At 37.7% G+C, this 25,352-nt stretch overlaps 1 protein-coding gene across 5 annotated transcripts in view; it reads right to left on the bottom strand.

Annotated features, from left to right (window-relative positions):
- anln (anillin, actin binding protein) overlaps positions 1-24,517 on the bottom strand; it is a 37,253-nt gene extending 12,736 nt beyond the window's left edge. For 4 of the 5 annotated variants that reach the window (XM_059350364.1, XM_059350367.1, XM_059350366.1 and 1 more), the window contains exons 1-14: positions 24,354-24,517; positions 19,536-19,686; positions 18,274-18,708; positions 16,918-17,249; positions 13,935-14,280; positions 13,204-13,409; positions 12,234-12,341; positions 12,040-12,151; positions 8,260-8,579; positions 8,004-8,152; positions 7,756-7,897; positions 6,839-6,974; positions 3,999-4,181; positions 1,620-1,746 (exon numbers count right to left, since the gene is read on the bottom strand). In XM_059350364.1, the coding sequence (XP_059206347.1) occupies positions 1,620-1,746; positions 3,999-4,181; positions 6,839-6,974; positions 7,756-7,897; positions 8,004-8,152; positions 8,260-8,579; positions 12,040-12,151; positions 12,234-12,341; positions 13,204-13,409; positions 13,935-14,280; positions 16,918-17,249; positions 18,274-18,708; positions 19,536-19,686; positions 24,354-24,371 (2,765 nt within the window). In that variant the 5' untranslated portion in view covers positions 24,372-24,517. The remainder of the gene's footprint in view (positions 1-1,619; positions 1,747-3,998; positions 4,182-6,838; positions 6,975-7,755; positions 7,898-8,003; positions 8,153-8,259; positions 8,580-12,039; positions 12,152-12,233; positions 12,342-13,203; positions 13,410-13,934; positions 14,281-16,917; positions 17,250-18,273; positions 18,709-19,535; positions 19,687-24,353) is intronic. The other variant, XM_059350365.1, reaches the window with a different exon arrangement.
- Between the last annotated feature and the right edge of the window lie 835 nt (positions 24,518-25,352).

The following is a 25,352-nucleotide window of genomic DNA, read 5'->3' as shown; positions in this document are numbered from 1 at the left end:
CCGGGGCTTCTATTAATGAAAAATCAGTTTGGGACCTGGCTAATAATAGGGGCAGGCTATTATTTGAAGGAGGCTTTTATTAAAAAAAAGAAAATCAGAGCAGCTCTGACCGGCACTTTTTAGAGTGTTTTACACAGCGCATTGTAGCCAGTTACCAGAATGTCAGCCATATTGGAAGTACTCTGATGTAAACAAACAATGAACAGCACGCTGAATGTTCATTTTAAGCGGGATTTAAAATGTCTAAACTACTAAAAAGCCCAGAAGAATGTGCGTAAACGGCTCGACTTTACAGAGAATGACTAGGACAGCGGGAGAAACAACCATATTTACCTACAGTACTAACTCGTGTGGCCAAACTTCAAAATACAGGTGTTGTGTTGAAATCTGTTACCCCGTCAAATGATGTTTCCTGAATGGTGTTCTCCGTAGCATCACCTCGGCGGTTGGAGTTAGGATTTAAGTTTAAGGTTAGGCCTTTTAGAGAGAACTGTTTGGGGTTAAGGTAAACTTGGGGTCATGTTAACAACTTAAAGGAACACTCCACCGTTTTTTCATATTAAAACATGTTATTCAGTCAAGTAAGACGAGTTGATACAGACCTCTTGCGTCTCAATGCGTGCACTCAATCGCCCTGGCGTGCGGCGCCACTTGGCTAGCACTTAGCTTAGCCCCGTTCATTCATTAGGATCCAAACAGATGGACAGTTAGAAGCGACCAAACTCCTCCACGTTTTCCCTATTTAAATACAGCTACACGAGTAGTTAAACGACCAAGTATGGCGACACAAAATAAAACGTGGCGCTTTTCTAAGCGGATAAAAAGGAGAACTATAATGTATGGCGGAATAGCACTTGGGAGCACTTCGACTCGGCGCAGTAATATCATCACTCCTGAGGGGAGAAGATCTTTCAGGAGTGATGATATTACTGCGCCGAGTCGACTTTGACATAACACTGGTAAGACACCCGGCTTATAAAAGAGGCCGGCTTTTATATACTAAAAATTGTTTTTACACCTGGTTACTAAATGGCCGGTCATTAATAGGGGCCCGGCTTTAAATTGAGGAAATACGGTAAGCATGAAAAAACTACAACTTACTCCACGACCACTAACGTACACCCCAAACATAAACAGAACATTATGACAGCACACTAAACTAGAACAGGAACAGTGTATAACACAGTCCCATGAGACTGTGCATTCCTTCAGCTCAAGATGAAGCAGGACACAACTTTATCCTGCCAGCTGCTACAATAAATATGTTTTATGTTTCTAATAGTAAGCGCTGTAGGTGGCCTTGAACAACAGCGGGATAGACATAAAGCTATATCTATGATTGCAGCTCTCTTTTTACCACTGCTGTCTGTCATTATGCATCGATTTTGGTCATGTTCAACCTCAAAGAGTTCAAAGTACGTGGACATGGATCCCTGCTTTTATAATTAAGCTTCATGGAACAGCTCTAGTATAGAATCTGATCACAATACTATAGAATAACAAATTCTGTTGGTCGTAATAAAAACCTTAATGTTCGGTATGGACTTGGACTGTTGTTTAGCATGTTATAAAAGAACACACATCATATTATTTGCTACGAGCAGGAGTGTGGGACTTACATGGTGAACTTGGTAGGGAAAGCCAGGGTGTCCCCGCTGAGGCCACGGTGTGTGCTGGCTAATGGTGTGGCCACTGTGTTCTCTGCTCCAGCACGAATCATCAAGAAGAAGGAATGTTTGGTTGACTCTGAAGAGAAAGAGAGAGTAGTTTTACGTACTTTGATTCCTAATATAAATGTCAAGAGAAGTGTATTTAAAGCCCACATTTAAGACACAGCAAGAGCACAGAAAAGGTGATGTTCAGCATTATCTCCAGACATCACTTATCACTACTACTCAATTATGTACAACAGCGGCTGTTGCTTTAAAGAGATGGTTCAGATTTTTTAAAGTGGTGTTGAATGACATGTAAGCTATATTTAGAATATTTTCAATACTCCATCAGACATTTCGGGGAACTGAAGCCATTATATGCATCTTTCCTCTCTTCAAAGCCACCAGACTGCTTTTGACAAAGCGTAATTTTACTTTACATAACACAGGAGTTGCTTGGTTAGATTGTTTGCATTTTTGTTAGATTTTGGTGAATCTAGATGACCCCATTTAAAATACCAAAGTCACACAATTACACAAACAAGCTAACTGGTTTAGGCAGCGGTAGACCAACAAATCCTGAGTTCTGCAAAGTAAAATGACTGTTTTTGTCAAAGGGGTGTGGTGGCTTTGAAGAGAGCATAGATAATGGCTGTCGGGATTCCCTGGAAAACGGCTGTCTAATGGAAAGTAAATTGGTGAAAATATTGTAATAGCATAAACTAATATTAATCTTTTTAGTTGGCTGAATACATCTCGCTGATGCCCCCTTCATAGCAGTATATAACTGTGTCAGAACTCCTGGGTACTGGGAAGTGCTGACCACCACCAACTGTAGGTAATACACTCACTGTGCATAAGTACCTCATACAACCCCATTAAAAAAGAAAATTCTAGCTATCCTTTTAACCCATATAAGCCGAGAAAGCATTACCGCATTTCTACCATTAAAACTGGAGGCACTGTTGCGTTATTCTACCATTAACCCTTAATAGGGCACTCATTGAAATACTTGCAAATTCCAAATTTCAACCCTAGAGAATATTGGAGGATATTACATACAGCCAGAATGTGTAAAAAAAACATACGGACCGGGGGAGGGGGGAAATATTTTGAGAAAAAAGTTTACGAGATTAAAGTGGCAAATCTACAAGAAAAAAGTAGCAGATTTATGAGATTTAAAGTGGTGAATCTGTGAGAAAAAAGTTGCTTTCCCCCCCTCACTTTTTTCTTGTAAATCTGCAACTTTTTTTTTCTTGTAGATTTGCCACTTTAATCTAGTAAATTTGCAACTTTTTTGAAAATATTAAATATCTAAATATAATAATGTATTATTATCATATTGATTGGTCAGATGTCATGGTGTCACCGTCTGTGACGTAGCCTGATCTTTGCTGATTAGCTGGAAGAAATCCATGTGGTTCTACGACCAAACAGAGAGACATGGGGACCCAGTTAGATATGTACTGAAGTTAACGAACATAGTCCTTCACCTGATAAAGGGTTAAAGCTGGGAAAGCAGATACATTGTTTTGTAGTATTTGTAGTTTTTTCCACCTATTTTCGGTCTCTTGGCCAATGAAATGCATCAGAATACCTGCGGGAGTGTCGCAATGCAACATGGGACTTTTCCAGAACTTTGAAATCATGGCGGAAGACGACTATAGTGGGGGAGCTCAGAAGTAAGTGACAGAAGCGATCTTGGTGAAAACAGCACCATCGGTGCTTTGAACCCTTGGAACCAATCGACCAGGATTTATGGATGAGGAATATGTTTTTAGACGACATATTTTCACCGAAGAACAGACAGATTTGTGGCCATCTGGAGATAATAACAATAATAATACCAATTGATTGTAATGATGATATAAGAAATCATGACTGTTTATGTCTTATACTTATACTTTGTGCGTCGTTGAGTACCCTGAAAAGTGCAATATAGAAAATGTATTATTATTATTTTATTATTATTACAGTAGGCTAATGAGAACTATGTCCATTTCTGCCAATGGTCATATCATGTTTTCATCTTGCTAATGGGCATGTATTAGTATTATGCATAGGATTTTTATTCAGTCAAATGTAACATTTGCTGAGTTTGTTGATTTAAAAAAAACTTTATTAAAGGTTTGGACAAATAAACTCAACTTCTCATGAAAGCCACGGTAATAAGCATCATTTCTATCTGCTACAGAGGCTGAAAAATCTTGTTGAATTTCCAGAAAAACTTCAGGTTTTAGGGGGTTCTTTCAAAATCGCCCATAGGTTTTCCAGGCATTTTTTCCAGGCGTTTTAGGCCTAAATGGGTTAAATAACTGAACTGTGGTTCTATGCATTTGAGCCTACCGGGCTTGTTGGCAATGGAGCAAACAAAGTCTGCCTTGAGAGGCAGGCGCAGCTCCTGCAGAGTGACAGAGCCCTTGGAAGCAGATGTGCTCGTAGGTTCTGGTGCTGCAGAGGCCTTTTTCTGGCCTGTTGGGTCTCCTTTCAGACGGTCCAGCTCTGCCTTCAACGCTTCCCTTCTCTCCGCTGAGAAAGTCAAAAGGACATAAAGTCAAGCTTTAATACATACAAAATATATACATACAGTCATGTACATATACACATATATACAATAAAATACAAGTCAATTTCCAGTAGTTCAAGTCAAACAGCCCCAAGAAAGTATTGAGTCATATAGATGGACATACTTTTCAGAGGCCAACATTTCCATATTAAACATACTTTTATAATTGGTCCTTTGTAAAAGTTAACTTTTTTGAGACACTGAATTTTAGGTCTTCATTAACCCATTTAAGCCGGGAAAGCATTACCGCATTTCTACCATTGAAACCGGGAGCGCTGTTGCGTTACTCTACCGTTAAGGCCGGGACAGCGGATATGTCATTTTGTAGTATCTATATTTTTTTCCACCTATTTTCGGTCTCTTGGCCAATGAAATGCATCAGAATCATGTTCAGAATACATGTGGAAGTGTCGCAATGCAACATTGGACTTTTCCAGAACTGAAATCTTGGCGGAAGACGACTATAGCGGAGGGAGCTCAGAAGTAAGTGACGGAAGCGATCTTGATGAGAACAGCGCCGATGATTTTATTGCTGATCTGGACTTTGAACCCTTGGAACCAATCGACCGGGATTTATGGATGAGGAATATGTTTTAAGACGACATATTTTCACCGAAGAACAGACAGATTTGTGGCCATCTGGAGATAATAATAGTATTATTAATAATATATTAATATTAATAATAATAGATTGTGATGATGATATAAGAAATCATGACTGATTATGTCTTATATTACTTTATGCGTCGTTGAGTACCCTGAAAAGTGCAATATATAAGATGTATTATTATTATTATTATTTATCATTATTATTATTATGATAATTATTTTTTTTTTATTACAGTAGGCTAATGAGAACTATGTCTATTTCTTCCAATGGTCATATCATGTTTGCATCTTGCTAATGGGCATGTATTAGTATAATGCATAGGATTTTTTATTCAGTCAAATGTAACATTTGCTGAGTTTGTTGATTTTTAAAAAAAAACTTTATTGAAGGTTTGGACAAATAAACTCAACTTCACATGAAAGCCATGGGTATAAGCTCTCAAATACTTTTTGAATTTCATTTCCATCTGCTACAGAGGCTGAAAAATCTTCTGTTGAATTTCCAGAAAAACTTCAGGTTTTAGGGGGTTCTTTCAAAATCGGCCATAGGTTCCAGGCATTTTCTCCAGGTGTTTTAGGCCTTAATGGGTTAAATGTAAGCCATAATTATCATTAGAATAATTTAAATAAATGAAGACATGAAATGTTTAATTCCGTGTGTAATGGATCTATATAATGTGTTATTTCCACTTTTTTGACTTAAATTACTGACATTAATAAACTTTCCATGATATTCTAATTTATTGAGATGCACCTGTACAAGTTGTAGTGATGATGTTGAATTGTGGTTTTGTTATTTATTCAAGATAGATGTCTATTCAAAATGTTTGTTAGTGACAGTTTTGGTCAAGTATAAGACCCTAATTAATGACGGCAACTTTCTTTCTTATAATAGGTTGAGGGATAAATTGAGTTTGGAGGGACACTTTGAAAATATCTACAAATTGGGCAAAGTAACTACGCTTGGTCTTCAGGGAAAATTGAACAATACTTCCAATGACCAATAATGCACCTAGAAGCCTCAACATGGTATGAAATGTGTCCATGGGTAAATAACAATAAAAGGTAAAAATCTTAAGAGGATATGGGAAAAAGACTGTACACTCAATGACAAAACACGGGAGAAGATTCTCTCCAAAGATGGAAAACATGTTAAAAAAGCTAGAAGTAAGTTTATTCAATATAAAATACTGTGCAGACTAGGGTTATCAAAAGTATCGATACTCAAAAAAGTGTTGATACTAAAACGTTGTATCCGGATACAATACTCATTTTCAAAAGTATCGAGTATCTGAAGCTTGTTATATAACTGTTTTTTTATTTTTATGTTTATATTTAGCCTGTGGTTCTGTTAATTTTTACATGTTGCATTTTCCTTTCTGATAAAAATATTTCTGTTAAATTTTGGGGTCTTTGTTTTTATCCTTGTGGTATCGAAAATGGTATCGAGTTGAAAATTATATAATAACCCTAGTGCAGATATTACTACACTCCCACAAGGTTAAAAACTACGGGATTAATCAATGCCCTGACGGGACGTTTGCAGCTGGCTACACAATGGATACGTGGGAGAGTTGGCATGTCGTGTGCCTGGCGGCTGTCTCCGTGGAGGATGTGGAAGATCTCTATCTATTCAGAACCCAGATAACAGGGCTATTGCTGATTGGAATATGCTTTGTTCTGGTTTATCGAGACACACAGAAAACGGTGACAGCTGTTCAAAGCCTCTTAAGGCTGCCCGTGATGATCGACACTTTGGCCAGAGCTGTAGGAACTCAGACTGTGGCCACAAACCGCACCCTGGATGAGATCAGAGAGTGACTGACGGCTCTGGAAAAGCGACAGGATCGATCTGGAGACCAGTGGACACTATCAAGATTGAGTAGCAGAAAACGGCTGCCATCTTTCACCTACAGCCCATATTCCAATCTTATCCGGCCTCCCCCCTCACAGCCTGGATTCGCGGTCTTGTAGAAAATGGAGTATTTGAATATTGTGTGGATAAACTCACTTGCCACCAGCAGCAGCCTCTCTGCCTCCGCCTCCACCTGGGATCCTTTGCCATGCTCTTCATCTGTGCAGCAGTTGAGTGCCTGACTGGCCTGATGAATGACTGTCTGCTGCAGGTTCATCTCATTTGTCAGAATCTAGAGAAACATACAACAGGGTGATAGTAAAGCTTGCTCTCCTTGTGATAAACTCAGCTTTTTTCTTGTATGTAAATCAAGTCCTAAGTGCATAATAGCTTTTTAAGGGCTTTTGAATCCTTTTCATCCTGCCTGTATACACCAATTGAAAAATGTTTAAATGCCATGTTGGTGTTTTTTTTTCTTTTTTTATGACCTAAAAATAAAAATTTTATTCTTACTTACTGGATCAACATTTTGAACCAAAAAGAAACAGAAAAACCAACATAAATGTGATCTTGTGATTGCGTGTGATCCTGTCATCCAACTCTGGTTTTTATTCTAGTGGGACTCTATTTTATTTGTGTCTTGTGTGTTTAGTGTAAAACTTTTGGGCATTTTGTGTGTTTTTTGTAGTCATTTTGTGTCTTTTTTTAGTCCTTTTGTTTCTTTTTGTGTCTTTTTTGTGTCATTTTGCATCTTTTTTTCAGTCATTGTGTCTATTTTAGTTATTTTTTTGTCTTTTTTTAGTCATTTGTGTCTTTTGCTTTGTCTATTTTAGTTATTTTGTGTCTTTTTTTGCTCATTTGTGTCTTTTGCTGTGTCTATTTTAGTTATTTTGTGTCTTTTTTTTGCTCATTTTGTGTCTTTTTTTACTCCTTTTGTGTCTTTTTTTAGTCCTTTAGTCCAACATAAAATGTGATTTTGAATCCTTTTTTTAACTTTCAAAACACTATCATGCTCAATAAAGAATTTTAAATGTTGCTGGAAGCTTGCATGAATCACAGTTCAAAGTATTTACCTTCATCTTCTGTTTGATACTGAAGAGACTGGATCCTTTGGGTTCCTCCGCTCTGTGAGAAATGTCCTCTTTTCTCACAATCACCTGTTTCACATTGGGTCTCTCTGTCTCTTTAACCCTGGTGGACCTATAGGCATTGATGCTAGCACAAACAGAACCGAACAGATGCATATAAGATGCACATTCACTGCAACAACAAGGTCAGACAACTTTAATCCATCCAAGTGAAATCAAATGGGAGCACTTACCTATATGGCAGTTTGTGATCCTCGTCTAAGGTCTCAACGCTGTCTGATGAGGCAGTCCGGATCATGTTGGTTCTCTGGAACTTGCTAGGTCTGGAAACATTGTCTGGAGTGTTGCTCTTTACAATGAATGAGCTGGCTGGGGTGGATGTCTGCCCAAAGAGAGGGGGGGTTAAACCGTTTCTTGCCATATTTGCCTCAGTAACAGTAACTCTTACATGATGTGAGTGGAAGAAAGAGACATCCTGTTGGAGCCTACCATCATTTTTCTCTCTGGACTCTTGAGCACAGTGGCCACAGTCTCCGCTAGTGGAGTGAGTAGGGACATGGAGGAGATATTCAGAGCATCTTCCTCCTCACCTTCCGCATCATCATCATCATCATCACCATCACTCTGATCTAGGACTCCATCAAATAGCTCGTTGATAACTGCAGAGTTGATGGACTGGTCCACGTTCATCTCTCTCTCCACCACCCCCTCTTCCTCTGGGGTTTCATCTGTTGTTTCCTCCACAGTATGGCTGACCACTCTCAGAGGACTGGATGTTGAGGCTGGAGGCGAGACCATCAACCCATGACCTGCAAGTTAACATCATTTAAGTTAGACGTACATCTAGCAACTCGAACATTTCTAAAGAAGTTTTGATTGTGTGCTTGCCTCTGGACCGTGATTCTCACTCGCAAATTATCAGATGACAATTTGAACTGTTTTCAAAATTGAGTCTTTTTTCATGTGCAACTGGCTTGGAAAGCACATTGAAGCTGCTAAATTAACTTTTATTGTGCCTCGAGGTGACATTTTTAGACGACAATTTTTCCTAAAGTCATGGTTGAATGAACAACACACATTATAAACTGAGGAAAATGGGTCCGGGTCTGGATTTGTTTGGGTCTGGATCGGGCTCTGTTTGGATCTGGATCTGTGCGTCCTACGCCCAAACTATAACTCTGACAGCTTTAGCAGAGGATTGTGAGGTAGAAGACAAATTTTCCAACGTTTCTATGTATAAATTATTTCTGTAGAGTGGCATTCGCGGCCTCGAGCGCAGTTTTCAAATTTATTTTTTGACAATTTTTCACCACTCTAGCCTCTCCATAGGGTTACATTGGGGGGATTTTTGACGTGTTTTTGCAGAATAATTTGAAAACCGTTTGTCGAAACCCTTAGAAAAGTCATAGCACACTTTCATGGCCGAGCCTGTCAATTTGATACCTTTTTAGTGTATGTGCGACCAAAACTCTGGGAGGGGTAGTCGACTGAAAAAACAACACGGAAGAAACGGAAGAATAAGAAGTAGACATAAGCCCACGGAATAACAATTAGTGTGCTTTTGCAAGCAAGCACACAAAATTACAATTTAAACAAACATAGGGACGTGTGTTCTCAATAACTCTACCAATACTTGTAAACCCTTACTATTACTTACTGTGACATTTAAAAACATTATTATCTTAAATTTAATTTAACTAACAACTTTAAGTCAGAAAATTCCATTGATCTTTTATGACGCCATGTCATCTAGGGGTGGGTAAAAATATAGATTCATCAGTGCATTGCAATATATATTTTTTCCCAATTCAATATCGATTCATTAAATCCTCTGAATCGATTCAACCTCCTGGCCAGTGGGGGTGCTGTGAACTTCTGTAGTCTAACTGTGCACAACGTCAGCAGCTGAAAGCAGCATGGCTAATTATGCACAGAGTCTCCGGAGATTATAAACATAGCGATTGTGAATTAACGACATCACTAACTGTGCACAGAGTGTCTGGTGCTTGTTGTAAACAAACAGAGATCACTAAGTGAACACCTCCTGCAGCAGCAGCACATAAACACTGTACTGCTACAGAGCTAACTGCCACTAACTTCTTAACGAGCCGGCCTCCGGCTCGTTAAGAAGAGTAAGAAGGAGTCTCTGGATTTATCTCCAGTCACTTTCTTGAAAAATACTTGCTAAATTTAGCAAAAAGTCGCTAAGTTGGGAACGCTGCTTTGCCGGCTTATACAAATGGCGTGTGTTGTTGTGGTGTAGAGTACTACGTCACATCCCGCTTAGCGATCTATCCAATCAGTAACCAGGCTGTTTTCAGGGGAGAAAAAAGACCGTACATCTTCTTGTGCCAATGCTTTGTTTTCAGTTGTTTTATTGCTCAAAAATGTTATGCGAGTTATATCACAATTGCCAAAAGAAAATAAATATAATTTAAGTTTACATGCACTTTACTTGAATGTTAATACAGTACTGTAATTATTTATTTATTTTTACTTTTGTAGTCCGTTTTCAGTATAATTGTGCTAATGCTTTATTTTCAGATGTGTTTTTGCTCAACAATGCTATGAATTATACCATGGCTGTTCATATGGGCATGAAAATTCTACTTATTATTGAATCGATATCAAAGCATTTAAATCAATATCGAATCAAAATTTAATCGAATTGTGACCTAAAGAATCGAAATCCAATCGAAAGGTTCTTAACAATACCCAGCCCTAATGTCATCTGTCCCTCAAATGTTGAAATGTACCTAAAACCCAGCTGATTTTTGATGATGGTTATTCCTTTATTTACATAAAGCACAGCTTATAGCTTGGGTGAGCCAAAACTTTCTTCAAGTCAAGAGAGTAGGGCTGATCCCTCTTACTCAACTAGTCTGGTCCTAGTTTAGTGTTTTTCTTTAATTGAACAGTAATTTTGAAATTTTTTTTTTCATGCTGAATGACTTAATTACCAGTCTCTTAAAGATTAAAGCTATTAGCTTATTTGCCAAGCTCCGGAGTCACAGTTCTGGCTAGTTCCAATAGTAGAATAGATAGTTCCTGCTAGCTGGCAGGACCACCAGACTACAAGGTTTTACTCCACAAAACTATGTGTAAACTAAAAGGTTACCCACTCCACCACAAAACAACGGTCGTCATGCAAATCCAAAATTTTATTATTTTGTTTCATGAAAAAGCTAGTAACTACGATGACAGTGCCTACACTGGTACAGTGTACAGGCCGGCTGTAATGTGTAATACTATTCCTATACCAAGGTTATCATAGTTAACGAAAACTAACGAAATAACGAAAACTAGAATTGAAAAAACATTTTCATTAACTGAAATAAAAACAAAAACGAGAGTTTTTAAAAAAACAATAACTAACTGAAACTATATTGTGTGGTTAAAAAACTAACTAAAATTATAGTGAAAATGTCCTTAGTTTTCATCTTTGTCAACTTTTTTCATACGTAAACCTTTTTGGTTGATATGAAATCTATTTCATCTATCTGGTTTTATGACTTAATAAACTTATTGGGGCTGAGATGGATAAGACAAAGGAAATAAAGGCAACATTTATTGTGACTTTTTTGAATTTCACACCCAACAAATTATATTACAAAAAACTAAAACTAACACTAAAACTAATAAAAACTAAAACTAAGCATTTTCCAAAAAATTTAAATTAAAACTAGCAAACTCACTATAAAAACGAAATAAAACAACATTTGAAAACAAAAAATCACAACGAAACAAAAACTTATGAAAAAATCCAAAACTATTATAACCTTTTACTGTTGAGGGCCATTGTTTTGTGGTGGAATGGGTGACCTTTTAGTGTACACGTAGTTTTGCCAAGTAAAAACCCTGTAGTTTTACGACCCTGTCAGCTAGCAAGAACTATCTATTCTACAATCAGAACCTGCAAAGCTGGACACTGGAGCTCGAAAAGTAAGCTATTAGCTTTGCATCCATTACACTACTAATAGTCAGGTCCAAAATCCAAACTATCCCTACCAACACAATTTACGATTAAGATTTAAAGTTATGCTTTTGCATGATTCTTTGTGGACAAACAAAGTTTTACAGTTCTGTCGATTAAATCAACTAATTGACTTCTATAAAAAAAATGTAGGAATGATGGTTAATTAAGAATTCAGACCACGAAAGCCCTACAAGAAAGCCGAATGGATACAAGACAACTGCCATTGCTGGTAACTGATCACTGAAACATCTGGACACAACCAAGTAGAGACGTTCAAACATGAGTATGAATACCTGGAGGAATGCACTTTGTGGGAGTATCAGTACTCTCAGTAGGGGGTGGTTTGGGTTCATCCTGCGGCTCAGATAGGGCAACCTCAGCCTCCACAGGCTTGTCTAGCTGTTCCTAAAGGGCAAAGCATTTATTTAATATAATTGTACATATGTTGCAAAGCTTGAGAATATGTGTCAGATGCTTGTTGGCCAACCTTGATGTCTGTGTTTTTATTGGTTTCTGCAGCTTCATCTTTGTTTTTCCACATATTCATCCCTTTCTGAAAGCGACTGCGAATCTGAGCCAGCTCAGACTCTCGCTCCTGAAAATTTTTGATTAACTTATTTTAGTATGGTGATTGCAAACATGATTCCAACAATAAGAGCATGCACTATAGTAGGGCTGCACGATTATGGCCAAAATGATAAACACGACTATTTTGATCAATATCGTAATCACGATTATTAATCACAATTATTCATTGTGTTAAGGAAAACATCTGTATTTTTATTGCACTACTTTTAAACAAACAATAGGAGCAGTTTTTAGTGTGTGGGGTTAGAGTGTCTGGTGCTTGTTGTAAACAAACAGAGATCGCTAAGTGAACACCTCCTGCAGCAGCAGCAGCACATAAATACTGTTCTGCTACAGAGCTAACTGTTAGCAATTTGCAGACTGGACACTAAAGGTTTAACATGCCCTCCGGCTCTGCAACTGGGAGAGACTGCTGCAGGAGGACTGTGCTGCTTAGACTCGTTCTTACTAAAGAGAAAGAACGAGTCTCCAAAAGTCTGCAGAAAAAGTCGCTAGATTTGTTGCAAGTCGCTTTTTTGAAAAATAGCCACTAAGGGGGTCTGAAAAGTCGCTTAATATAGCAACAAAGTCGCTAAGTTGGCAACACTGCTTTGCCGGCTTTTACAAATGGAACGTGTTGCTTAGTGTTCTATCCAATCAGCAACCAGGCTTTTTTCAGGGGAGAAAAATGGCCCCGCCCCCTGGTGGTTGGTGGACTACTGGTGTAGAAAGTGTTTGATTACGGTAGATATGCAGGAGAACCGCATTTTAAAATGGAAATATCGCCGACGATCAGGTTAATTTAATCGTGGCGGCCAAAAATCGTGATCACGATTAAAATTCGATCAATTGTGCAGCCCTACACTATAGTATATCCAACATGAACGTACCAGCTTCTGTCTTTGGGTGAGATCAGCTGTGCTTGTGTTTGCAGCCTGGGCCGCTCTAAGCCTGTCCTGGACCAGCCTGGTATTTGGTTCGACTGATGATGGAGTTACAGTGGGAGTCTTGGCAACGGAAAGTCCCCCTGCTGGGGAGCTCTGGTTGGAACGCTCCTGGCACCGTTCTCCAAAGCGCTCCAAAAAAGATTTTACACCTGTTGGTTATGAAGGAAATAAACATGCCATATTTATTTCTTACATGTGGAAGAAATTAAAAGCATCATCAAATACTAAACTAATCTATCTGTAATATTATTGGCTTGTGCATATGATTAAATAGAAAACTGAAGGTTTGGGAAAAAGAAAAAAAAAAAACATAACCATGTACATAAAGTTCAGAAATTTCTCAAAACAGGCCAGATCAAAGCACAACAAATGAAGCACTCATGTGCTCCTGGTGCATGGTTGAATATTAAAAAAAAAGATTGATAAGGGAAAATGTTGAAAGGCTTTTTATTTTTTTAATTTTTAGATATAACTAGATAAAAAACAAGCCATGGCCTCTATCATCATGTCCATTTTCGTATTTATATACAGCACAATCTATGTTATATAAAAAAACTGACACAACACATCTTATTTTCTCTGCCACTTCTAAATGAGAAAATATGCAAATACACTGACACTAAAGAAGTTGATCATCACCATGTATGTCAAACATGAAAAGCAGCATGACTCACCAGGTGCTCCAGCAGGGGCTGGTTCCTGAGGGACACAGGGGTCAGCAATGGTGGGCTTGGCAGGGAGTTGTGGTTTCTGGGGGATGGAAATGGGGCCGAGACCCCTGGAGAGGACCTGATTCTTAAGGGGACTTTGAGGCACAAATTTCGAGGAGGAGGGGGCAGCCTTCTGGGGACTTGAGGGGAAAGTCATCCCCTGGCTGGAACTCTTCTGGGGACTAGAGGGGAAAGTCATCCCCTGGCTGGAACTCTTCTGGGGACTGGTTACAGACTCTGGCCTGGCTGCAGGAATGTCAGCCTTCTGAGGGCTTGGAAGAACCACTTTGCTCGACTTTACTGGAGCCTGCTAAAAAGACAAGGATATTAAAAAACAACACAAGTAAGGAAATCCTGGTGGTGTAGCAGTCAAGTTTGCAAGCAGCTGTTTTGTCAGTGACATGTTGATTCAGTTATTGGGGAATCCAGTGTACTGTGCTGCCACATGACATAGCATTTTGGGAAAGAGCCCTCTGCAGAGCCAACACAGTCGCCCCGCTGATATTAATAAGGGTGCTGCCCCAGCTTGCATGGCCTTGTACGGTAATATTTTGATTATTGATTAATCAGAAGATTATTTTCCTAAATAACTGGTTAATTATTTGGCCCATACATATCACAAAATAGTGATGCATACAATATTCCACATCTTCTTGAACAATTGTCTTTTAAACACTTACAGTGTCAGACAGTGTGACACAACACATAGTTTAACTGCCATAACTATGATTTATATCATTATTTGATATGTTTGGTTTATATATTCATTTAATCTATCTATATTTATGAATATTGAGTTGTTGACACTTTAATGTGCAACAGGTAAATCACATGAGGTGAGACATTTTTCCCTGATGTGATGTAAAGAAGTTACTCCCTGTGTCGAGAAGCAAATGTTTATATTTTTATATTTTGAACCGGATATTTTTAAGTATTCATTTCCCTCTCGGTTATGTGCGGCCAGCGAGGTATGTGTACTACTTTTTATTTCTTTAATATATTTGTATTTACTTTGCACTGTGTATGTATTTATGTTTAATTGTGTCATACTATAGTCCGACGGTGGATTGTGATGACGACGAAGCAATAAAGCCATCAGTAATCCGAACCATAGTGTCGTTAATGTCCTGGAGGGAGTGATACATAGCTTGCTTTTTTTAATAACTGCAGATGATATAGATGCACAATCAAGGCCAGCACAATAAAACATTTTATTACTGAGGACATTGGGGATGCACGATGCACTGGGAATGGAAGGGAAAGTTAACTAATATACATTTGAAGAGATAGAATCAGACTTTAGACTGTCTGGGATAGTTGACAATAAATCTTCCAAAAACTCCCCCATTGATCATCACATAATGACGAGAAAACAAACAAAGTATCTCTCTCCGTTACGTTTCTTTATAAATGAACCTGGAATCATGCGTTTGTCCGTAAAAGTGGACAGAAATCTACCAGATACGGCTGATTTAGCTAACACTAATTACCAGATATCAGCACGCAGAACACTGATGTAACTAGTATGATGCTGTGCAGCTTACCACATAGGGCTCCACAATTAATTGAATTTTAATCGTGATCACGATTTTGGCTGCCACGATTAAATTAACCTGATCGTTGGCGATATTTACATTTTAAAATGCGGCTCTCCTGCATATCTAATCAAGCACTTTCTACACCAGTAGTCCACCAACCACCAGGGGGCGAACGCATAGTTAAGATTTCATGTAGCTGCCTAAATAAATAACGAGCGAGCGCTAAGCAGGATGTGACGTAGTACTCTACACATCAACAACATTTGTAAAAGCCAGCAAAGCAGTGCTGCCAACTTAACAACTTTGTTGCTATTTTTAGTGACTTTTCAGACCCCCGTAGCGATTATTTAAAAAAAAAAAAAAAAAAACGACTGGCGACAAATCCAGCGACCGGCCGGCGGCTAGTTAAAAAGAGTCGAATCGGCACAGTCCTCCTGCAGCAGTCTCTCCCAGCTGCAGAGCCAGAGGGGATGTTAACCCCTTAGCGTCCAGTCTGCAAGTTGCTAATAGGCTAACAGTTAGCTCTGTAGCAGTACAGTGTGTATGTGCTACTGCTTCAGGAGGTGTTCACTTAACGATCTCTGTTTGTTTACAACAAGCACCAGGCACTCTGTACACACACTAAAAACTGTTCCTATTGTGTGTTTAAAAGTAGTGCAATAAAAATACAGATGTTTTCCCTAACATGCTGAATAACCGTGATTACAATATTGATCAAAATAATCGTGATTATCATTTTGGCCATAGAACGGCCGCGTGTATACAGCTGACTCGATATGCTGCCGTTTGGCGCCCGGTGGAAATCCCCAGTTCTTAACGAGCCGCTGGCTCGTAAGAGTAAGAAAGAGAACAATAACACCATAAAAAGTCGCTGGACTTGTTGCTCGTCACTTTTTTGGAAAATAGTTGCTAAGGGTGTCTGAAAAGTTGGCAACACTGCTTCGCCGGCTTTTACAAATGGCGCGTGTTGTTGTGGCGTCACATCCTGCTTAGGGTTCTATCCAATCAGCAACCAGGCTTTTTTTCAGGGGAGAAAAACAGCCCTGCAGAAAGTGCTTGATTAGATATGCAGGAGAGCCCGCATTTTAAAATGGAAATATCGCCGAAGATCAGGTTCATTTAATCGTGGCGGCCAAAATCGCGATCACGATTAAAATTCGATTAATTGTGCAGCCCTAGTTGGGGGTCACGTTTTGTTGCTCCAATTGGAAATCAAACCGCGGGGTCCCAGGCTATCACACATTTGCAAATTAGTCTGCCAATACCAGGCTAAAGTAATGAAGCACATTTAAGTTTTTTTTTTTCTTAAAGATGTTCAAATCACATTTGGCAGACTAGATCGAATGAAAATGCAGCCAAATTCAGTGAAGCAGCTAGATCATATTAAATCAGTCAGAAGGAAACCCTACCTGAGAGCCTGGTGTAGACTTGCTGCTTGCAGTTAAACTGGCCACCACATGGCCTGCAGCACTTGGTTTATTGCTGGCAGCCACAGTAGCATCTCTGACTGCAAACTTGGACACTGCTGTACCAGGCTTCTCTTTTGTTTTCTCATTGGGAATGTTAGCATGGCTTAGGTCATCTTCCCAGGATCCAATGGTGGCAGCGAGATTGGCAAGTCTTCCTCTCCTCCCTACTGGAGTTTCTGAGGAGGACACAGTGGGGACGGCAGCTGGTATGACCTCAGGCTGTCTCTTCAACAGGGACAGAGGAGTGCAGTCTGGAACTTCATCAGACATGTCTGGAAAGGTGGCAGTACGTTTGATTTGGACAGTTCGACAAAGTATATGACTGAGAGACATGAAAGAATGGACATCACATCCTTCACAATTAACATTTACAAACTTTCATAACTTTCTATAAATATATTATAGTTGAGACATCACAACTTTACAGAAGTCCTTATGGCTTTTTTAACCCTTGTACCCTTAACCCCACGTGTACATTCAGCTAATTTTATGTTTTTGATTCTCAATATATCGGTCAGTTTAAAGACTAATTGTACGAAACTTGGCCAGGGTTTGTTTTTTTATTACCTCTTTTGCAAGGTGTACAGAATAGGAGACACACTTTGAGCCTTAAGGCCCATTTTGGTCCCATTGACTCCCATTATAAACACATCATTTTGATACACTGTAATCCTGACATAATATAATGCTTTCCCCATGAATACCTAATAAATCTCCCTTCAAAATACATGGGAAATATGTTTTAGGTCTGATGACCCCCCTGAAACCACCAGGGGTAGCAGAGCTAAATCACAAACAGTTTCAATGGAGGCCTGGTTCTCTTATCTTGCATGGCAATGAAAAAGCTGAACACCATAAAAATGTTCTTGGGGTGTTGGGATTGATATAAAGGAGTTATCAATTATTAACCTACTCAAGGCTGTAATAACCTCACCCCAAATATTCCACTTTGCACCTTAGATTTTTTAAATTGTATTTCTATGGTTAGGTCGGAAACTGCTAAAAGGTTTGATGCGGTGAAAGTGAAAAAAAATATTACATCACATTTTTATGACACTTGTATGAGAGGGAGTGTTTAGGCACCTTAAGGTGTAAAGTGTAAGGTCATTTTAAAGAGGCCTCGAGGGTTAAAGGCACAGTTAAGCATATTGATACTCTCAAAGTATTTATAGAGAACCTAGACCTGCTTTGAAATCAATATAGACATGGAAATTTCAGTTTCTACAATATATTTTTTATCTGAAAAAATTAATAAAATAACCAAATTATCTCAAATAGCACACAAAACATTCTTACCGTCGCCTCCCCAATACTTTCTCTGATCTGCTAGCCTCTGAAGACGAGACCTCATGCCAGCAGCAGAAGGAGCGTTGTCTCCTACCAGGTCCTCCCTGTTTCTCTGCAGGGCTGAACTGGCAGGCACCATCTCTACTTCTCTGCTGCATGGAGGATTGGGAGCAGGGCTGACAACCACCTTCTCTGGCTCTGGAGTCTTCAGCTGCACTGGCTGAGACTGGACAGCAGGTCGGGTAGCAGTCTTCTCCAGGGATGAAGTAGGTCGAATTGTGGCAGGCCCCACTGGGGGTTTCTTGTCTGTGGGAGGATCTGAGCACATAGGAGCCACAGCTTGTGTCATCATTGGCTCTTGGTTCTCCTCACCGGCTGCTGGCTGGACATTTTCCTCTGAGCACTTGCGCTTGGAGGGAGAAGGCTTGGAGGACACCTGTGGAACTGATAGGTAGGTAGATAGATAGATAGATGGATGAATGGATGGATGGATGGATGGATGGATAGATAGATAGATAGATGACTTTATTCATCCCCGAAGGGAAATTCGGTTGTCACAGTAGTCCGGTATTCAAGTACATTAAAATACAATAGAATAAATAAAAACAACAGAAAAAACACAGAATAGAACAAGGACACTTAAGAAGTTAAAAAAGAAGATCAGTTGGTAGGTTGGCAAGATGATGGTAATTATACTGATGATATGATGGCAACAATGCTATAGTGACTAGACAGTATATAATAATAATAATAGTACAATATATAATATATAATAATAAATAGTAACAATATAAAATAAAAAATAAACAAAATAATTTTAAAAATAATTAGAAATAAAATAATATGATATATAACATAATATATAATAATTGTAATAATAATAATAATAAGGCTGGTATAATAATAATGATAGTAGTATATTACAGTATACAGTAAGAATAGTAATGGCAGCAACAGTATATATAATAATAGTAATAATAGTAGTAATAATATTAATAACATAGCAATGTGTCGTGCGTAGATTTAGTGCATTTCAGTAATGTTTGTTCTGGCAGAGGTAGATGAATTATAGAGTCTTATTGCAGAAGGAAGGACTTTCTGTATCGTTCCTTGGAGCAGCGGGGTTGAATGAGTCTGTTGCGGTCTGTTACTGAAGCTGCTCTTTAGCTTGGGAGGTAATAATGGAGAAATATACGCAAAGAGTATTGCTGCAGTGGTCAAACTGACAGGACAAGTTTCAGCAGACAACAATTCAACAAATGTGTTCATACCTTTATCAATGACTGGCTCACTGATTACACTATTGGTGTCAGCCAGTGGCTCTCTGGGCCTCTTGACCATCTGCCTGTTTGTTGCATTTGGTCTCTCTGCCAATTTCTTCTGCAGGTTCTCTCTGCGAGCCCGGGTCCGCTCCAGCAGTTTCTGGTTTAACAAAAAAACATAGGTAAGTTGTAGCTCCAATGGCTGCCATATACATACAGAGGGTTGAAACTTTTTATACACAAGGACTTTTATTCTGTCAGGTGTAATAGCACCTCCAACTAAAGTAACTACAATAATAAAAAAATGTGCAACACGCAGCATTATAAGTTGCATGAGGGAATTATTTATAGCAGGGGGGTGATTCTCACAAAGCCAGTCTCAACTATGTCTGAAGATTATAAGGACATACTTTATTAAACTAAATATATTTCACTTTTATATGAATGAACAATATAGCCATAATGAAGCACAATTCATTGTTTTGTGTAAAAATAATATTTTTAAACATGTTTTTGATTCCCAAATTAATTACTGTAATGCATCCAGAAAAAATGTCATGTTTTCTCCACACTTGTATACAAAAAATATTTAATAAACTTTATAAAAATAAATAAATTTAATTTTTTAATTTAACTTATTTTTTTAATTTAACAGAATATAATCAAACATAATGGTTTTTAACAATGTATAAAGAACAAAATCTGAATGAAAATTGATGAGAAAAAATGGTTAAATGTTACGATAATGATAGAATCGTTTGCATTAAAATATGTGTATATTTTAATAAAATACATTTTGGTGATACCAGCTACCTTTGGGCATATTTAAGTGCTTGCCAAAGAAAACAAAAACAGTTCTTTTAAAAATGTGTTTCGGTAATGAATTTTGCTCAGTGTCTCTAAAAATGTCAGAAAATACCTTACATTTAAAAAAAAAAAATAGATTATAAATTCATATTAAACAGTGACTTTAGATTTTATGTTATAAAGGGTCAAAGAAAATGTGTATTTAATGCTCTTGGATTTTTGCTATGAGCTGTACCATGTTCATGAGAATCACCCAGGGCGATTGGAATGGCTTGTATACATTATTGCCCATGTGTTGCTTTCATTACATCCATCCCCTGTGTAAAGCAAAAATGTTCTATCCACGCTATGTTTTTTTCTAATGACTATACATGTGTTTTCTGTGCATTCTGCAGTGGCCTGTTGCAACCAAGGAGTGCTCCAACAGCAAGTCAAAAGGTCAACACTAAAACCCTGATTCCAAAAAAAAAGTAGGGATGCTGTGAAAAACGTGAATAATACAGAATATGGCTGGGCAATACTATATTATCTTACATTGGCATCATCGTGTGAAAAAACAAATAGATATTGTCATTCAGAATTACATTGTCTAATTTGATAATAAGAATAATAGGGCTGGGCAATATGTCAATTTATATCACCCAAACAATATAAAAATGCTTGTTGTGTATATTTTACTTTAATGTTTGTATTGCAGTGTCAAAAACCAGCAGCCAAATTGCATTAGGGCAAAGTTTATATCATTTAGATTAGGCTTTACTTCCTGATCCTTGAAGGTGGGGCAAAGCAAGAGCAAATCATAGAAGTGCTGTTTTGCTAACACTCAGTATGGAGCGTACAAAAATAGGCTTTACCGTGTAGTTATTTCATATAGAGAATTTATTAACCGAATAACCATAAAACATGCTTGATCATGATATATATTGTTTTCGAGATATGAAATTACCTGTACTGGGATATAAGATTTTGGCCATAATGACCAAGCCCTAATACAGAATCCAATTATTTGCAACCTACATTCAATTAAAAACAGCACAAATGCTCAAACTGGGAAACTTTTTCTTATAAATACTCATTCTGAATTTGACGCATTCTGCTTTTATTTACACTGTAAAAAATGTCTGTATATTTTTCGGTGAAAAGCTGCTTATCCATGACAGTAAAAGACTGTAAAATGATAAATGGGTTACTTCAGTTTCAGTAACAATCAAACACTGTAAATAAAAAATGCATTACTCTACTGTAAAATACACTAACACCGTGTTTGTAACAAAAATATACTGTAATACTTTTTCTAACTGTTAAATGTACTAAACACCATTTCTCTAACCAAAATATATTGTAATATTTAAAATGGTAAAATCTTTAATGTATGCAGCATTTATAAAGTATTTTCTTGTCAATTATATGGCAGAACAGTGTTTCTTTTGATGGAAAAACTTTTTATTTATTTGGTAAAAAATGGAATAAAATGGCAATCTTAAACGTGAAATCAACAGTGCCAATACCTTTTTACCGTAATAGTAAAAAAGTTCTACTGTATTTACTACGGTAAAGTTCTGGCAACCACAGCTGTCGTTTTTTTTTTACCGTAAAAATAACAGGTTTTTTTTTATTTTTTATACAGTATATGTTTTACACAAAAGCTGAACTGTTTTGGAATCACTTTAGTTCCTCTTTATGTCCTTAAAAGAATAGGAAATATGACCATCCATCAAGAGTGGTGAAAACGAGAGGAAGTGCCTAATTGGCTGCCCTTTACACGTACAAAAAATGATTTGGTGCCCTCTACAGTGCCCCTTCATACAATAAATTATGATGATGTGCCCTCTAGTGCAAGAAAATTCGATAACGTGCCTTCACGAGTGCCCTTCTAGTGTCCTTCTTCCTTTCTGGTGTCTCCATGGTTGAAAAAGTGTTGCTAAAGTGCCCTCTAGATGGTGAAAATGAGAGAAAGTGCCTTATTGGCTGCCTTTTACACATGAAAAAAGTTACTGATTGTCCTCTAGGGTGCCCCTTCATACAATAAATTACGATGATGTGCCCTCTAGAGATTCTATAATACGGTATCACCCAACTGTGAAAAATGTTATGTGAGGTTTTGCCCTCATTTAGCTCTGAAAGTGCACAAAATTGATGCATTTTACTTAAAAATGTACAAATTTTCTCCCAGGGGGGCATGCCCCCAGACCCCCCTACATGGTTCAGTTCCATGGTTTTAACTATCAGTACCATATCATTAACGACTTTGATCCGGATCTCCTTTTAGCTTAATGCTAATATTTCATCATACATCATGAATCGTAGCTTTTTGTGTGCTGGTGGGGCCCCATGTTGTGCAGATTCAGAATGTGCCCTTTTTATTTTTTCGCCCCTGCCCTTCAAACAGTCTGAGTCCGCCACTGGTCAAATATACATAAAACCATCCTTCTCTACCAGAGATAAAAAGGTCTCTGTTTGCCTTCCCTCTTGCCCCCTTTTTCTTTATATAGCATTCCCTTCCCTTGGCCTTGTCACACAATCTGATTTACTGTGCTGCACATTAACTGTGCAAGCCCAAACACATTCCAGCAGCCAAACTGCACCGCCTTCACAATTTCTCCAGCCAGTGTGGAAAAGCTGAAGTCACATTTCTCAGCATTCCGGACTGAGCCACTCCCGCCTGTGGTGCCTGGATTTGAATTTTCCAAACTGTACTGGCTTGTTTACTGGAGCAACAAGATTTTTCATTAGATCATTTCTAGTTTTAGCTTGTAACAACATGAGTGCATCACGGCAAAGAGAGAAAATCACACAAACAGGGCCAAGTGTTGGACAGATTCCAGTACTGACACATACCATTGCCTTAAATGGAGACAAAGCTGTTTCATTTGAATAATGTTACGTTATATCTGCTGTGTGCAACTGAGGTCCATAGATAGATATATTACTTTATAATGACCTAGGTGATTCTCATGAACATGGTACAGCTCATAGCAAAAATCCAAGAGCATTGAATACATATTTTCTTTGACCCTTTATAACATATACAATTGAAAGTCACTGTTTAATATGAATTTATAATATATTTAAAGCATTTGAAGGTATGTTCTCACATTTTTAGAGACACTATGAGCAAAATTCATTACCGTAACACATTTTTAAATAAAAAAAACAACAAAAGGTTTTTTTCTTTGGCAAGCACTTAAATATGTTCAAGGGTAGCTGGTATCACCAAAATGTATTTATTAAAATATATACATATTTTAATTCAAACAATTCTATCATTACAGTAACATTTAACCATTTTTTCTCATCAATTTTCATTCAGATTTTGTTCTTTATACATTGTTAAAAAACATTATGTTTGATTATATTCTGTTAAATTATACATTTTTAAACAAATGTATATTTATTTTCATAAAGTTTATTAAATATTTATTGTATATAAGTGTGGGGAAACCATAACATTTTATCTATTACAGTAAAGAATTTGTGAATCAAAAATATGTTTAAAAATGTAGAAAATATTATTTTAACACAAAACAATGAATTGTGCCTCATTATGGCTATATTGTTCATTCATATAAAAGTTAATATATAAATAGTTTAATACAGTATGTCCTTATAATCTTCACAGACATAGTTTAGACTGGCTTTATGACAATGACCCTCCTCACCAGTCAGAAGCCAAAAATTACTAAACTGGACCAACTGGTAAAACTTCTATTTCTAACAGCTACATAGCTAGTGTTAGAAAGGTATAGTAACAAAACAGCAAAGTTCAGATATTATTGTCAAGACAAAGAAACAACACGTGACATGTTTTCACTGACCTTATCAAACATGTCGGTATCGTAACGTTACCCTGCGGTAAAGTCACTTACTATGGAAGTAAACACATTGCTCTCCTACTATAACTAAGGCAGTTTATAACAATAATAATGATACGTTAGGTAGGTTAGCATTAGCAGCCAGGTTAACGTTAACTGTACCCATCTGACGTTAGCTAACGGTAGCTAGGTTCGCTCACAAACTTACCTCAGTAAAAGGATCCATTCCGGACAGTTTATCCCTGATTGAACAATATTTCAACAACCTTGTACTTTACAAGTGTTGTATGTGTAAACAAACAGGACGTATGCGATATGAGCTGAGCTGCTCCCAGCTTCTCTCCTCTCTTTTCTCTCTTTTCTCTTCCTCTTCTCTCTGCAACAAAACAACTGTTCAAATTTGAATTTCAGCGCTGGACCTACTGCGCAGACTCAAACAGTTGAACGAAGCCCTTGAGCACCAATCAGAAGAGTTTGACATTTAAACAGCCAATCACAGCCTCGGTGTATGGAAAAGGGATGTGATGTTACAACAAAGGCCCCTCCCTCCCAGGGAGGAGACCACTCTTGCACTTCACGTGTTTTATGAATTAGTCATCTGTTTATTTAAACCAAACTACAAAAATACCTCACACTCATAGACTGTACACTCCACCGTTAAAACGTTGGCGCTGACCGAGTAAACAGTTTCATGAATTCTCTTCTTGCTCTGCACTGTGATCTGATATGTGCACAAGAAAGATACATAAGATAAGATAAGATAAGTTAAGATCAACCTTTATTAGTCCCATTATGGGGAAATTGCACCATTACAGAAGCAAGTGAATAGCAGAAAGAAGTAGAAGTTTAACCCTCTGGGACCACCATGGACATTTTCAGCCATATTTGTTATTTTTCACTTTTGTTTTGACTATAATTTTGGCTGTGATAATGCAACTGACATGATGGGGGTTTTTTCTTGATATATTTTGAAATTCAAATTTAATTTTTTCTAATGGGTCTATGATACACTGTGTACACATTTACTACCCTTTCAGACCCTTTGGGCTGAAAATGTCCACCTCCAAAATAATGCTATAAAAACTTTACATTAACATTAATTTTAATTTTAATTTTTTTCTACTTTTTTCAGCATAAACCTCTTAAACAATTTCCGCCCTGCTCAAAACTACCAAACACTTAAAGATTTTTAATGATTAGTTACCCT

This window comes from Centropristis striata, chromosome 14 (assembly GCF_030273125.1).
Source record: "Centropristis striata isolate RG_2023a ecotype Rhode Island chromosome 14, C.striata_1.0, whole genome shotgun sequence".
Lineage (NCBI taxonomy): Eukaryota > Metazoa > Chordata > Actinopteri > Perciformes > Serranidae > Centropristis > Centropristis striata.
This window is presented reverse-complemented; position numbering and strand designations above follow the sequence as displayed.